This window comes from Cygnus atratus, chromosome 7 (genome assembly GCF_013377495.2).
Source record: "Cygnus atratus isolate AKBS03 ecotype Queensland, Australia chromosome 7, CAtr_DNAZoo_HiC_assembly, whole genome shotgun sequence".
NCBI lineage: Eukaryota > Metazoa > Chordata > Aves > Anseriformes > Anatidae > Cygnus > Cygnus atratus.
Genome location: NC_066368.1, coordinates 20,930,258 through 20,947,119, shown reverse-complemented (window position 1 = coordinate 20,947,119; position 16,862 = coordinate 20,930,258). Strand labels below are relative to the sequence as shown.

The following is a 16,862-nucleotide window of genomic DNA, read 5'->3' as shown; positions in this document are numbered from 1 at the left end:
TTCTCCCTACCTTCACCCTGCAAATATATCTCAGCTTGAACATGGAAACCATTAAACAGAACAGGTCTGCCTCTAAGGCACATTCAATCCTAAATCTGTAAGAGGCATTAACTAAAGAGGTGAGGTTTAGTTTCAAGATACCCATATCAGAACTGCCTTGGAATCATCACTTTTACATAAGAGACTGAAGAGTACTTAAGGCCAAATGTAAACCAGTGATCCAGAACTGCTACAACTATTAACTGTTACCCGCTCATGGTGCTTTTATCCAACAGAAAAAAAAATACTAAGAAAATTTCAGTACGGGTATTCTTCTAGATACAGCTCAAAGCAAATAAAAAAAGTTACTTTAGAAAGGTTTTTAATGATCACACCTGAAAAGTCATTTTAAATGTACTGAAGTGAATACATCTAAGTTAAGATGCACAGTTGTCTTTACCATTTTTTCTCTGGTATGGGACGAGGCACTGCATTGACACGACATGGAAAATTAGGCTGTCCCGACAGATTTCTGCCAAGAATCGTACCAACGAGGTTCAGTGGAAGAATGACAAAGAAACAAATGCAGCATACTGCCACCTGTAAATGAAAAATAAAATAATAATTTTAAAAAACGTATAAAAAGATGAAAGAAGATAACCAACATATCCTGTATATATTAGTCCTTAGTAGTTATTGCTGTAGAATCATACTCCTGGTTATACAGAATTAGTCAATATACATCTACTTAATTAAAGTATTTATTTCCTAAGAAACTTTATAGTAGATGTTATTAAAAAGTTTTAAGGATATTTTCTTACATCAATTCAGAGAACATAACTATTATAGATTTTTTTTAACTGTTTTTCCTCTAATCATTATATTCAATACATCACAAAGCATCACAAAGGAATGCAACTGAAATTTTCATGGTGCTTTGTCAGTTGGAGCTTTGTCAGCTTCTCTTAACTTTTTGCAGATTTATCCCTCGGACTTAACATCTAGCAGTTAGGCAGTCACATACATAATTAAGACAAATACGGCTATGAGATTTTTAATCCAAACCAAAAAAAGGAACCCAAACAAGAATAGTGAAGCCATGTCAGAATGCTACCAATCAAAATTTTGGGTTTGATTTTTTTCAACCAACCAGGTAATTAAGAGCTGCCAAAAACACAAATGACCACTGGTATGCAAAAATACTCAGTTCAGAAGCACAATGGCCCTACTTACATACAAAGATTAGGTTTACACACAACGCAGCAAAGTCAAGCCAATGTTCCTGTGCTACGCAATGGAACATCCTCCTTAGAAGTTTATCATGAGTCTTTTTTTTTTCCCCTCAACATACGTATGTAGTTCTGCTATTCCTGGAAGGCAATATATTTTTATCTTCCAAAACAGGATAATTTTAAATGTTTAGCAAGATGTAAAATACTCTCAAATCTTTAGCACAAAATCAATTAGCATCAAATATTTTGTTAACTTTTTGTGATGAGGAGTTGTACTACATTAGCTCAACACAGACTCAACATTAAGTCAATCACATGAGTTTAAGGTAACATCTGACAAAATAGAGTGAGTTATCTTTCTGTTACTGATTTGCATACTGTCACTAGCCTGGGCCAGATGTGAATGGAAAATATTGCCAGGGGTCGGATGGAGCAAGATTTTATGCTTCTCAGAAGGGGTACACTAAACAGGTGGTCAATGAGCAGAAACGCTCTCCAGACTGCTTTGTACTTCGAGATGTTATTAAAGCATTATATCATCAGCCACTAAAACCTGAAGCCTCAGCAGTAAATAAGGAGAAACTAAGTAGCATTTATACTTGGCAATAATAAAGTAGATTTTATACATTTAATACACATTTAATATCTCCCATTTATCATCTTCTATTACTGGAAAAACACAAGCAAAACAAGCACAATTTCTTAGGTAGGACACTGAGGTCACCTAAGAATGAATTACAGAAGCATATAAATCACTTAATGGATGCAGACCCTGCACTTGAAAGCTACTCAATCTAAAAGAATGAGTAGATGAGAATTTTCAGAGAAAAACACCAAAAACTACAAAATAACAACATATTGAGTGCCACATTTACTAAAATCCTTTAAAAGCCCTTCAACATAACAGGAGAAGAGAAGCACTACCACAAAAATAAATAACATTCTGAAATCACTACTAAATAAACTTGAACGGATCTTGACTAAAAAATCTCAGCTTGTCTGAGCCGTAGGGGGAAGAAAGACATTCAAGAATTAAGGCCTGGACATGCTCCAAAGAATTTCCTAGCTGACCATATTGAAACCATTTCCATTGCAAGAAGAGGTTGCTCTGCATCCTGCATGCACAGGGCGTGGTGGGCTGGCTCTGTCCATGGTGCTCCCCACACGTGCTGGCACATAGGCTTCAGGCCTGGCTCAAACACAAAGCTCGGCAGAAGCAGGGCTGGGCATCCATATTACTCATCCAGTTGGAACCGTCTTTTACAGTGCCGTTATCAAGGTGTTCATAGCTTCATTTCTTGATCTTAGAAATAACCTTTGGCTGGGGATACTGGTAGAGAGCAAATCCACTACTTTACTGTAGAAAGAAACTATCCAGCAACAGCCTTGAATTCCAAGCTCACCTGGAACAAAACCTACAAGCCTGTAATTGCTTGTCTTGCAAAACTCATCTACCACAGAGAATCTGCATGGAAATAATATAACCTCAGGGAAGAAATCATCCAGGTTTAATTGCTTATCTGGCAAACTCTGAGAGGAGGAAAGGCAGTCAGTAGCATCTCTCTCCATTGACACTAACTACAGAGCTGAGTGCAATCAAATCAGGTGGGCAAGGAGTAGGCCCAACTTCCTCCTGCTGGGCATGGTTGTTGTGTTGTCTGGGAGACTGACTCACCAGCAGCACTGAAACCTAAAAATGTTTACCTACATAGAACAAGCCAAGACAGACCAATGTTCCTTGAATAATGGCTTCAATAAGTACTGCCAACCTGTCCCCAGTACATCTGCAGTTGGCATACATCAGAAAAATTGAGTGCTTGTGGTTTCACTATCTGATCAGCCAAGCCATGACTGATAATGTTGTACTATCTTGCATTCTACTTCGTTGAAAAATGAACAGATTTCAGGTAGAACAGCTAGAACCTTTGGTGAAATCTAGTAAGAACTAAGATAAACCAGTGCTTTGTTAAACAATGCACCATCTGTCTTAATGCAATGCTACGTTCTGTTGGATTTGGAATGCATTTTTTAGCTAGAGTCACTAAGGAGTCTAGAAATCATCTGAGATGATTTTGCAGTGCAAAGGAAGGCAAACTAAATGAGCAAGGGGAGACCACAGCGTAGGCTCAGTGATGTCTCCCACTTCTACCTGCATCTGACAAGCTGTCCAAGCTGATGTTCTGTCTTCTGAAATAACCCTGCCCTGGTGAAAGCAACCTGCTAGTCTTAGAAGACTGGCCAAAACAACTGGTGTTGTTTAGTCAACACGCTGCTGATGTGTGCCTTCTGTCTTGCTTTCAACTCACTGTCTGACCCCCAAGGTAGCCTACCTTCTCAGACTGATGCTTGCTGAAAATTACTTTCTTCATTCTTGGCAGTAACAGTCTTCTCTGGATGTGAGAGATGACTGGAGAAAGCCAGCTTTTTTTGCTTCTGCAATTTCAGGCATATTCCTTTAAATTTCAGATCTGAGGTGAAAACACTACTCCTTCCTAAATTAAACAAGTATTGCCTGTTGCCACAGATTGCTAGGGCAGTGAGGATGCAGACTGGCAATGCCTAAGCCTAGAGGGTTTAAAGCCAATCTGAAGCAAACACAGGGTAGTGGGGTAAATAAGTATCTTATCTGAAAAAAAAAAAAAAAAAAAAAGAGAGAAAGCTGAAGAAGAGCGATTTCTGCCTCACAGCTTTCAAAGAATGAGATTACAACGGCAAGAGCAGCTCAACTGGCCCCTGGTTCACCATCACAAATGGTAAGAGGAAATGAAGGAAGGATCAACACAGAAGCATGCTCTGCCTTCCCACAGAAGCACCTTCCGGCAGAGGGAGGCTAAAGTTTCGTGTTTTTTTTTTTAATTTTTGAAAAGAATCAATAATAGCAGGCAGAGGTGTGAGATTTAGGTCTTAATGAGTCTTTTAAGAGAAGTATTATTGTAACATCATCCAAGAGAAATTCAGAGAATGCTGTTAACTACCACTCCAGAAAACACAAATTATGTGGACAGATCTACTACATCTGAAATCGCAGTTTTTCAGTGAAAAAGCAAGCACACATTCTCCATAATCCATGCAAATGAAGGCAAATTACATGAGTTTTTCTACCAAGCCTGTACATTAAAACGTACTTATTTCATCCACTGCATTTTTTGTTATATAAAACATCTTATCCATAAATCAGTACGTGACTTAGGTTGCAGATTTTAGTTGTCATAAGAGAGATCATCAACCTCACCAAGCTTACATTCTTTCTAGTCCCTCTCCCTTTTTTTTTTTATTTTGAGGAGGAAGAATATTTACTGCCCTTGACTGAATGTGTAGAATTCAGTTTTCCTTATATGAAAGGAAACATTGTTGAGAAGAATATAATTTATGTTTGAGTGCCATGTGTTTCATATTTTCTGACAACTGTAGATTAAACTTCATTCAAATGTGATAATTAAAATTTTTATGAGCATATCTAATATTAAACAGCTACTGGCAGGCTGCGGTGCCTTGACTGCTTAATGCACAAAAGAGAAAAGCAATAAAAATTAACTGTCAAAGCAGCAGCTTGATCTTTCCTGTCACCTACCAAAAATGCACCCTCAGACAGCATGAAACTCTCCTGCAGTACAGAGGTACAAAATCTGTACAGTGAAACAGTTTTCTACCCAGAATCTGCCAAGACATCAAACGCAAAAGAAAAGAATAGAAGGCTTCAATAGTGTTATTAATTTTATTACAACTATATTGCTAATCTAGGGTGCTACTTTGAGTAAAGAACAGAACTGTAAAAAATGTAGCCAGAAGCATTAAGCTGTATCTATTTCAGCATAAGTGAGGTTTTTGACAAAGATTCCACAGTCATTTTCAAGCAATCTGAAGAATCAGTCCACTAAATGTATATCTTTTTTTTTTTTCCTTCTATTTTTTGCCAGGAGTATTTCAGCCAGATCATTTTCTGATCTGGCTCAATGCACGAAAATCTGTGGTGATATCAGGTCGACCATTTTCAGTGGCAGCCAACACTAAACTTAAAGCTGTCAGAGATCCGGATTAAGCTGTCGGAGGAAACCTTTCTAGTTTCGACAAGGTATAAATGATGTGTACACTAGGGTACTGATCCCAAGAGAAATTCTATGTGAATAACCTTATTTAATTAATCATTAAGAATGCATACTGGAAATGGTAGCCATACAGGAACCTACTGCTCAAACAAAACAAAAATGGTACAATCTAAATAGTTTAACATAAGCTGTTCGGATTCTGCAGTCAGAATATTAGTCATACTAGCCATAATGAGAATCTTGAAATTATGTTATTACACAGAACAACGTACCCAGACACAACTTGTGAAATGCCAGCATTAAGGTGGCCTCTTTAAATTCTGTCGTGGTGTACTCTACAGAAATTCTGCATTACTTAATAAGTAATTTTGAATGAATTTTTACTCAATGAATAATTTTGCCCAGGGAGGTGGTGGAGTCACCATCCGTGGGGTGTTTAAGAAAAGGCTGGACGTGGTACTGAGGGACATGGTTTAGTGGGCAATATTAGATGGTTGGACCAGACGATCTTGGAAGTCTTTCCCAGCCTTAATGATTCCATGGTTCTTTTCTAAGCATTTTTGTGTAGGACTACCATCACATTCCTTGTAAAAGTAAAGAGAGCTCACTTCACTTGCCACTATTTACAATTATTTCAATTGTCCCGTGATCCATTTTCTGTTTATAATTCAAACACAACAAAATAGGAAAATGATCATTACACTGAAAACACTCACAAAGAATCAACAGAAGGTAAGCCAAGGTGTACAACACCTTCAGAAGTACTCCATGTTCAGCAGTAATGTGATATTTTAAACAAAAAACAACTCCAAAATAACAAATTTGGGCTCCAAAGAATTGAACTGCACTCACTCTGTATCTATAAGGATGAAGAGATGAAAGAAAACACAGGTTTTTATATCAACTTCATATGCTTAGGGATTTAGAAGTGTTAAACCATTAGGTTTTAAAAAGCTTTCATATTTGAATAAAATGTCACATTGTTTACTGTATTTTGAAGAAAAAGGCAACAAAGATATCCCAGGGAAGAAATTAAAGCCTTTGTTCCTGCTCATAGTATATTTCCCAGCATAAGGTTTGTAACAGTGCAGCTTGCACAAATATCCAAAGGGGCTACATGCAGAGACAAGACTGACAAATGATTGCACAAACAAACTCTGGATCTTCCCAGTACCTACTACATCTTTCAGGAGATTCCAGACATCAGGAGTAAGATACTCCAGGTGGACAAAGCTCTGATGTACAAAACAGACTGAAATGACAGTGACGTGTATGAAGGTCCTGAAAGGCCCTATCAATTTGAGCATTTAAACACAAAATGCAGAAGAGCATATACCAGGCAGATCGAAGAAGTAGCCACTGCATGTTAGCTTGGATACCTTGGTTTGACAGCAGTATCAGCTGCTCTTGCCTACCTTCAACAGAAAAATCTGTCTCGAGGGAGGGATTAAGTCACAGAGAAGAGACTGGTCCTAGAGGTTCACTGGCAAATAGCAATATGAAACGGGCAAAGCACAGGATGCCATATTTAAGCATAGACTTTTAGCAACCTTTTAGCTCGGTGATTCTTTTCAAACTCAGTATCTGCTTCTTCCAGTTTCACAGTACCGAAGAAAAAACAGTTAATTCTTGCCAGCAACTAAATGCAGAAGGGTGGCTTCAAGACATCCCAGGGCAAATGAAGTCATTTCTGAGTTTAGTATATTTAGCTGACAGAGATTTTACTTCCCGAAAACAAGAAATCAGCAGCAAGTTTACAGTAGAGAATTGTGGAAGATTCACTACACTAAAAACAAAAGCAGAAAGATATAAAGGTATCTTATCCATGTAGCTAGAAAGCTTCCCGGGGACTTCAGACTGAAGCATAACATGGTAATTTCATACAATTTTCATTGCCTTCTACAAACCAGCTTCATTAGTTAATTCAAAATTATTACAGCATTATTTATTCTGATGAAGTTTCCAATCCATAACCCACTCCTACTAAAAGTTTGCTAACTCCACTGAAGTTTTATGACCAGTTATAATGATTCAAACATTCATAAAACCTCGAGATCATTAAAATCACTATGTATAAAGAGTCCTAACATCCCGATTAAGTGACCCTTGAAGATTTATATTGCCATTTGCTTTTACACATACATGTTTCCATGATCTTAAAATACAAGTCAGTTGAACAGATTTACAAGACAAATTTCAACCCAGGTGGAATTCCCTTCCCTCAGCATTTCTGAGTTCCAAATGGGAATACAAGTGAGAAATCTGATATCACAAATGCTTGCTCAGCAGTAAAACAGAGCCTCTTTACACATGTCAGAGATCACTGTTGTAAACCTTTCTGACAGTACTGTACATGGCTGCAAGCTTAGGAAAGATAAACCAATACAATATTCCTTTGGGACACAGACCGATTAATAAAAACAAAGATAAAATTTTAACCTAACTCCTTGAAGAAAAGAACCACAAAAAAAAAAGCAAACAGTTTATACACATTTAACTTGATTTTGTACTTAATAGTTTTATAACAACTAATTCAATAAATGTATAAATTTTCTATTTAGGCAGGCATTAAAAATACTATTTATAAGGAAGTAACTATAACCAGCACAAACATGAAAAGTAATGACTACTCCATTTAAAAAAAAAAGTTATTTTGTATTTTTTGTATTGCATTTTAGCTTACAGCCAGTTTGCATTGGTCATCCAGAAGAAAAAAAAAATCAAACTACTAACTTTCCATGCTATACTTAAGATTGCTACAGAATGAAGATGGAACAGAAAGCAAAGTGCCATTTTATGCAGAGGACTGTTGTTGGCACCCAATAGCTGTACTGATTAAAAGAAATTATACTTGAACTTAAAACCCTCTCAGAATAAATTTCTAACTAGAAAGCTAAAGCTATGACTCACAATGGTATTTTGATTAAAAGGTAGTTTTCTTGTGTCTACAGTGGTGTTTAAATTCTCCATTAAAATGACTCACCATGGTTCCAAATGGTATAGCTCTTGAAGCATGATAATAGATTGCAATGAAGTTAATGAAGAAGGCAGTTCCACACACCATTGCCGGAATAAGGAAAGCTCCAATGAACATCTGTTTTATCCATCGCCTTCCTGGAAGAAGGAACATTCCAATGGAATTGATAACTTCTTCAACAAAATACCAGCAAGCTGTCCAGAATTTAGATGTTTAGTTCCCTTCCCCCAAAAGATAAATAAGTAACAACATACTACAAGGATACAAGAGCCAAGTCTCAACTAACAGTTTTATTTGGCTCTTGGAAGCTTGCAAGATGCAGCACATTAATCAATTTATTAGGCCAGGTGAAAAGACGAGACAAAGAGATACAGTGTGATCATTTTCTGGCTGGCAGCATATGCTGACTAAACTGGCCAACGAAACTGGGGTATGAAACATAAGAGTGTATTCAGGCTACAGATTAGCAGTGACAGAGATAGCAGAGCTGGCCCTGTTGCAGAGCCTGTTCACACCCCAGTACTACAGCAGCACTGAAGGAGAGCTCTGCACTGCTCTGGGGACAGCTCACTAGTACAGCCGCTTTCAGGAAACACCTGCTCCAGGTTGACTTGACCCAACTATGCTGACTCCATACATTCAGGGTGCGTTAAAGAACTGCCTATCCTTGGTATAAAGCAAAATGCCACAGCACTTAACATACAGCAAAACTGAACTGTGGCATCTTCAATAGTAGAAAAGTTAGAAGGAAAATTATTTCTAAGCCCCAAACATTAAGGAAACAGCAACACTTGTCAGTAGTTATTACCATATCTAGAGCTCCCCGAGGAGCTCAAAACCAAAGCACCTCTTGGGCAATACCTTAAGAATTTTCACTATCTGTATTCCCTTCACCTTCTAAGCTCTTAAATACCATATATATATATTTTAATTATGAAGAACATAGATGCACTGAATAGAAAACAGCCAGAAAAAACAGCACACACTTTTCAAGACCATCATATACATTTTCACCATGAGCCAACATAATAGCATTTCACGTGCTTTTATTACATGTTTATTACATTTGATCTGGAGACAAATTGCAAATCTGGCTCAACTGTAGAGCAAAGTACAACATTTTAGATCAGTAACTGATTTACCTACAAATCATTAGGTTGATACATACAACACATGAATATAGACATCTAACCTCCAAACTCAGAATGGATTTCAGTACAGTTGACACTGAATACTAATAAATATGTCTTGTTAAGGAGGTAAACATCTTTTGCAAACTCACCAGAATTATTTTCCCTAAAGCACTGTAGAAGATAATAGATATTGATTAGTCTCTCATTGCTGCATAGGGAATGGATGAAGCTAGTGGAACTACAAGGATGCCATTAGTCATAACTCAGAGAGGTATGGTAGGAAGCACTTGAATTCACACTGTCCAAATCTGTTATGTCAGCTTTGTTGGGTTTCTGTTCTCTACTGATACTCATTTTCAATTTGCTTTGTACAAAGCAGAGCACATACTGAAAAGGAGAAGAATCTCCTTCAAAAAGTTGCTATAAACACTTTTCCCTGCCCATAATTCATGTCCTAGTAGGTACTGTACACTCATCCTTTCAGTATTAGTAAACAAATCCAACAGTACCCACTGAGGAGGGCTACATAGGAGTCATCTGGAGATGATGTGAGCTGCTTAACAGCATACGTTACAGAAGAGGGAGAGACTGTACTACTCACTGGATGTCATGACGCAAGCATAACTGTATGAAAGAGTATAACAAGCAATTCATAAAAGATACAACTGCTAATAGCTCTTATTACCTTTAATATTTCTTATTACCTTTAAATTAACCAAATAGTTCAGCTATCTTTAGTTAGAATAGACAGCCAATATGGAATAGAAAGTAACATGGAAGTTATATATTCAAAATATTTTCTATCTTAATGGATTCCATCTGAATGACCTAACTCCATGAAGATACTTCTATACCAGCGTAAGTCAGAAAATAACATTTCCGTTTAGCAATGTACCAAAAATGCTGAAACATGAAAACAATTTACCTCCTTGTCTAGCATAAAGACTTCCTCCAAAATATCCATTCACTGGGGATGTTGCAGCATAAACAAATATAGCTGTACTAAGCATTGATCCTCTCCTGCAAGAAGTGATTTAATAAATGAAACAGAAAAGCAAACAGTACTAGAGCAAAATGTAAAGTTCGCAAGTTTAGTTTATTATAAGTTAATAAACAAAAAACTAGTAGTTTCATGTAATATGAAAATCAAAAGCAAGTGTGTAAGTTGTAGAACCTACATAAAAATGAGAACTGTTTGTATTCAAAGCTTCTGGACAAATCTAATTCAATCTGGAAAACAGTAGTGCAACATACAACATTCTTTCCTAATCTGCATTTAATTTTCAGTGGAATTAAGTACAAAATCTCAACTCAGACCAAAATACACTTGCATTTTGATTTGTATTAAGAACTATTTAATATTAAGCGTAAGATTCAACTACTGCAGATAGAAGTTACTCTTTGCTTAATATCAAGGCCAATGCTAACAAAAATAGACTGATTCTGAATGATGTTTCTGCCATCCCTCAGAAATTAACTTGTAAGATTGGAAGTGTTCCTCTTAAAGAAAATTAGAAAACCTGATTTAGAAACTATAATGAAGCCACAAATCAGCATGGAGTAGTCAAATCAGAAGAGTTTAGATATTTTGAAATTATCACCTCATTAAATGTTGAAGCACTCATTTTGGCATAACTTCTGAAATTTTACAGGCAAAAGCTAATAACTTTAAATTATAAAAACCATCCCAAAACACATTTTTAAAATATCTAAGAATAGCTAGACATGTTATTCATGAATAGAGCTATTTCCCCACGTCCCTCTGCTATCCTTTGGTAGCAAAAAGCAGCAGAAAAATCTCAATTTGCTGTATTATCTCCCCATTAGTTGCTCTGAGAGATTCCAGACTATTGGTATCTTGGCTTCTGATGAAAAATTACTGGATGCCTGCCTTACTCAAAGAAGCAATCTTTAGTCAACTTTCATGACTAGAATAAGCAAACTACGTAAATATACTGCTGGTCACACACCCTAAAGGGACAGTACAGTAACATTTGTTTGTTAAAAAAAATAAACAATATTTCCATTTAAGAAAAGTGATTTTTTTTTCTATTGAAAATGTTATTTTTCTGCTTTAAAAAGTTAGACAGAGACCAGCTTTAACAGCTCTCCTGATTTAAGCCACTTTGGAAACATACAGAAAAAACCAGAAGATCAAGCACAGTCTGAAGTGACATGCGTAAACACAGGCTACCCCTAAAGTGACCAGCAGATGCTCATCTAAAATTATATCAAAATTTCTTATTCTCAAAGGTTACTCACTTATGTTTTAAATATTCTAATGGCAAAGTTGCTGAAAACACAATCCAGTATTAATAAATTAGTAGCTGACATGATCAAGTTCCATTGAGAGGCTTTTAGCTGGTATCAGGTGCCTGACTTCTAAGAGTTTTAACAGACCCGAAGAATATCGATAGGCAATCATTCTGTAGTTCTGGTTTACAGCATTTTCCAACTTGCACTGCTATTTTCCTCAACATACAAATTCTTTGTACGAGGTTTGGTCAACTGCTCAGTTATACACACAGAATTAAATTCACTAGGAAAGTAATAAAAAGACCTATTGCAATAAAAGATTACGTACACATAATTTTAAAAATTATTGTTCTGATGCCTTTTACAATTGCTATTGCTAACGTACAGCTTCACTACAGTGCACAAACATCCTAAAATGGTTTCAATCCCTCTCTTAAAGGGCCAATATGCTGTACAATTAAAAGCGTGTATATAAGCCTATCCAGAAATATGACAAATGGGACCAAAAAAGGGAATAACACCCTATGAAAAATGAAAATATGCCAAGATACTGACTACAGAGTAGATCTGTAAACATGCTATTAAAAGGCAGGTAAATTCAAAAACAAGAGTTCTCTCTAGTGGTATATCAGAAGTATTGCAACTTGTTAAACCAATGGTTACAGGTGATATGCAAGGGAAAGGGAAAAAGAACACATACACAGAAAACCACACAACTTTTCTCCAGTTTCCAAAATCAAAAGCAAGGTAGAGACTGAGGCGAACCATAATTGGTGCGTTAAATGGAAACTGGAGTACAGCTTGTTTTAAGAAAGTTGTCTCCAGTCAGGAACAAAGACCACCTGTTGCTGGAGGCTTTGCATGCAACACTGGTTGAGAAGCATCTGATTCAAAAAATGTAAGAGATTAAATCTCCAGTCCTGAGAGCTGTGAATAAAATTGACTTAACGCATTGTCACAGCACAGTAAACTCATACTACAATCTTTACAGAACGGGAAAAAAAAAAAGGGTAAGACAGGAAAATGCTGTCACTCCAGATGAAAACAGGAGTGAAACCATGTACCTTCTAACACTTATTTCCCAAATAATCTACCAGCAATGCTGCAGAGAAACAAACTACAGTTTCATAATGTCATTTAAAAAAGCTTAATGAAGTTAAAGGAGATCAAGTCATGTGGCAATAGTACAACAAAATGTCACTAAAAGTTAAAAGAACTCTCCTAAATACTACTGATAATTTGCTACAAACTCTTGAACACTTTTTTTTCCGAGACCAGTTAAGACATTCATTTTTGTAATTATTTTGTTCATTTAATCATTTATATGTGGGAGGCACAGCATAATTACACTTACTCTGTGTATAAATCCTCTATCATTGCAACAACAATGACTATAAGAGACACAGCAAAAATCTGACAACCAGAACCAATAAGCGATGAAAATATTAGAGGATGACTGGATGGTCTAAAAACGTCTCCGTGGACCTGCTTCCACCCATACTCATCACCTAGATCTCTGTCCTAGGAACAACAACAACAACAAAAAATTAAGTCTAGTCACCATAATCAATGACAAACACACAAGCTAATTATATATTAAAGGTTTGATTTAGTAAAGCAACTTCAAGTGTAAGTATGACTTTTCTTCTAGATTCGATGCATTCAAGCGAGATGTTTACTCTTCAGATGCTTATTAAGATGCTAAAAATTACCATCTAAATGCACGATGCAATAAATTCTATTAGATTCCCTCCCTGCCTCCAAAATCCTCTGAAGCACTTAGAAGAAAAAGCAGGCTTCTGTTACACACTCAGAATGGACCTCATTTCATCTAAGTTTGAGTATGAACATTAACAGAGTGACTACAGACAGAATTCTGGGTTGCAACCTAGGAGTGTGTTACAAAGAAAACCATTAACACTTTCAAGACACACATCGGGAGTCCTCTGTCTACCCGAAGAAAGCCATTCAATCGCAGCTAACACAACGAACATATGAAGAGAAATCAGTAAGCCTGAAATAAAAATATTAATGCAGATCTTACCATATCATCCATTTCTTCTTCCTTGCTGTATCTTGCATAATCTTTTCTCAAAGTTCTCATTAATATCATAGACACTAGGCCAACCAGAAAGATCACCATCATGAAAGAATTGAAAATTGAAAACCAGTGAATCTACAAAAAGAAAACACATCCTGAAGGTTCAGATTCATAAATGTGTTTCGAATTTGTTCCAATACAGATATATCATTGATAACAGAACAGCTTATCAGTACTAGCTAAGTAAGCAACACTAATGTAAGCAACACTAGATTTGCATAGTCTGCTAACGTCCCACTAAAACTGGCCTGTGAAACACCACACAAAGCTTTTCAACAGCCAAACTTCCTCATGACCAATGTACCACAGTTTAGTTAAGCACCAGCAAAGTCTGAACAACTCCATGCATGCTCCCTTGGGCAAAGTAAAGGCAACACAATGTACTGCTGCCTTCCTAAAGAGGTTTCCGATAGTAAAAGGTATGTTCACGATCAGAAAACCAACAGAACATTTCCTTTGCAGAGGACCAAAGTACGGCCTCTGACAAGTATGCCTTCTATTTTTTACCAGGCTCCAAACAGAATGTAAAACTTCTAATTTTAGAAAGAAGTGTAGCTCAGTATACAACCCTTAAGGAGACTGTAATAACAGGTTTAAACCATCACAACTGTTATCATCAATTGGTTTACGCTAATCCTTTTTGCTTTGCATTTACTTCACTCAGAATTGTACATACTGTAGTTATTCAACTGACAAGCAATGGAGTTGTACAGTTGTGTCCCTGAAGTTTCACCACTTCCGAGCGTGTGAATGTATCTACTTGAATTGCCTAGTATCTGCTGCACACCTGAAGTTCGCATGCAGACATTTACTGAAGAAGCACTAAAGAAAACTGGAGCCACCCTATTTAAGCAACAGAACTACCACTTAAAACATAGTCTTAGACCTGCCTGTCTTGTTGTCCCAAAACACCTTACCATTAATACAGCAGTCCAGTAGGCTCCAGTCTGCATCAATACATCAGACTAACAAGAATTAAACTTCACAACATCAGGTAAATAGAGGAAAATTTCTTTGCCAGCTGCTAAATGGGATGAAAACCTCAAATTTACAGGCCACAAAGACATGATGAACAATAAAGAGGGGAAATAATTAACCTGAAGATTTTTTATTTTATTAAATAACCCTCTATTGCCTAGTAGCTCTATGCCATATCAACTGAGATTCTTCAGGTCTGTCCAAAAAAGTTGTTGTTGCAGTCCTAGATTCTACATAGAAAGCTTCTACATTGCTTACTGTACTTCAATTGAAGTACCAGAGTGCTACTTCAATTAAGTTAATTTTGTAATTCTCAAGCAGTTTACAACACAGCAATATTGAGTTTAAGGAGTCCAGCACAATTAAGCTTTTTGTATAACGGAAAAGCACGTTGGATGGACAATGTTTCAATCAAAGAATTACATTCAAAGTGTTTGTGAAAGACTATATTCAGAGAGAGTTCCAACATTCACTTTATGATTAGGTGTGATTGTTTGAACTTATGTTTTTATATAAAAAAGTAGTTTCCCACCTCTGTGCCACCCAAACGCCATTTCACAGATTTGCAAAGGGAAAAGGAGGCAGAAGCCAGCTTGCCAGAGCATACAACAGGCAAGCAATTTAAAGAAAAAGTAACCCCAAACCCAAAAATGCTCCTTTCTAAAAATTGCAAACCACCTTTTGGCCTGAAATTCAGAACAGCAAGGTGATGGGTGATTTCAGGAAGTTTAACAACACAGTGCATGATGATATCTATCTGCTTCAGTGCAGAAGACAATTCACAAACCTAAAATAAGAATGCAAGTAAAAAAAAAAAAACACAAAAAAAAACCACCACACAACCAAGACACGGAGGGAATAAATGTAAGGTCCAGAAATAAATTAATCACTGGTTGCTTCAAACCGGTCACCCTGATTCATTTTCTCCTTAGAAGAACAGTAATGGGCACAGACAAAAAAAATCCATGACATCTTCCGAACTAACACACCCATTTTAGAGGGTTATTTTGTAAGGTTGTCTTAGAACAGTACATACTCTATGCTGAAAGAAAGATGGGTCAAGGTACTTGTCAAATCTGTCTTCAAATTTCACATCTGACTTCTTCCATTTCACCTACAAAGAGAAAAATTTACACTTGAGAAACTTGTTATAATATTCAGTTACACCCACATGCAGAAACCCAAAACAAATTTTTTAAATCATCCACTTTAGATGCTTTTCTGAAGATTGCTTTCTGACTGCAGGCTTCCTTTCTCAACATTTCCATGTACTGACTCGTACAGAAAGAGGCTTGTGGAGAACGTTACCGGTGTTGCAATGAGTGATGAAAACTTCCTCTACTTCTGCTCCCCTCATAGCAGCTGAAATCCATCTTGCTGCCATGCATTGAAACTGGTATTCAATGACATCAGCATCTTGTACCCAAATTCTCTGAGTACAGTGCCAAAGAAAAAAAGAAGCAGTCCAGCAGAAGTGAAGGAGATGAGAAAATATAAGAGGAGATTTAAAACATGCCAAGAAGAAATAAAAGGGCATAAACTGAGACACAAGGAGCCTGGAACGAAACTGGATAAAAGGGTTCAAGGTAGACCTAAAAAGACAGGCACTAAAATTTTGAAAGCTACAAGCTAAAAAGCTGCCACCTAAAATCTTTAAGGCCACATCATTCTGCAATGTGAACACTTCAATCAGCAATAAACAAGGCTGAAAACAATTGGAAAAGTATACATTTATGGCCATACTATCACAGAGTAGCAGCATATATTACTGCTGTCAACTCCCTAAGCTGTGCAGAGCACTGCTTTGGATTTGGAAGTGTTAACTGTACTGATGAAGTTGCTAATATGGTACAAAAAGTATTTTTCAGAATCCTTCACAAGATTGTTCTTATTCAAATTTTTAAATGCAATTCCAGAAATAAAATACAAATCTATGCTAATATTTTTTCAAAAGCATGCTGAGATTAAGAAACATCATGATTTTTATTGTTCATGAAACTAATGCAACTCTGTTTTGCATGTTTTAAAATACAAGACAACTATCTATCTTTTCCAGAAGATGCTTTCTTACTCACTATAGAAGAAAGCTTACAAACATAACTGAATACCCCTATCACTCACCACAGTCCTGTGACATACTAAAACTGAAAGACTTAAAGA

At 36.6% G+C, this 16,862-nt stretch overlaps 1 protein-coding gene across 1 annotated transcript in view; it reads right to left on the bottom strand.

Annotated features, from left to right (window-relative positions):
- The window catches only part of TM9SF3 (transmembrane 9 superfamily member 3), a 44,608-nt gene that overhangs the window by 7,635 nt on the left and 20,111 nt on the right, over positions 1-16,862 (bottom strand). The window contains 6 exon segments of the mRNA XM_035545082.2: positions 440-579; positions 8,241-8,371; positions 10,293-10,387; positions 12,978-13,144; positions 13,668-13,799; positions 15,739-15,816. Of these exon segments, the coding sequence (XP_035400975.2) occupies positions 440-579; positions 8,241-8,371; positions 10,293-10,387; positions 12,978-13,144; positions 13,668-13,799; positions 15,739-15,816 (743 nt within the window).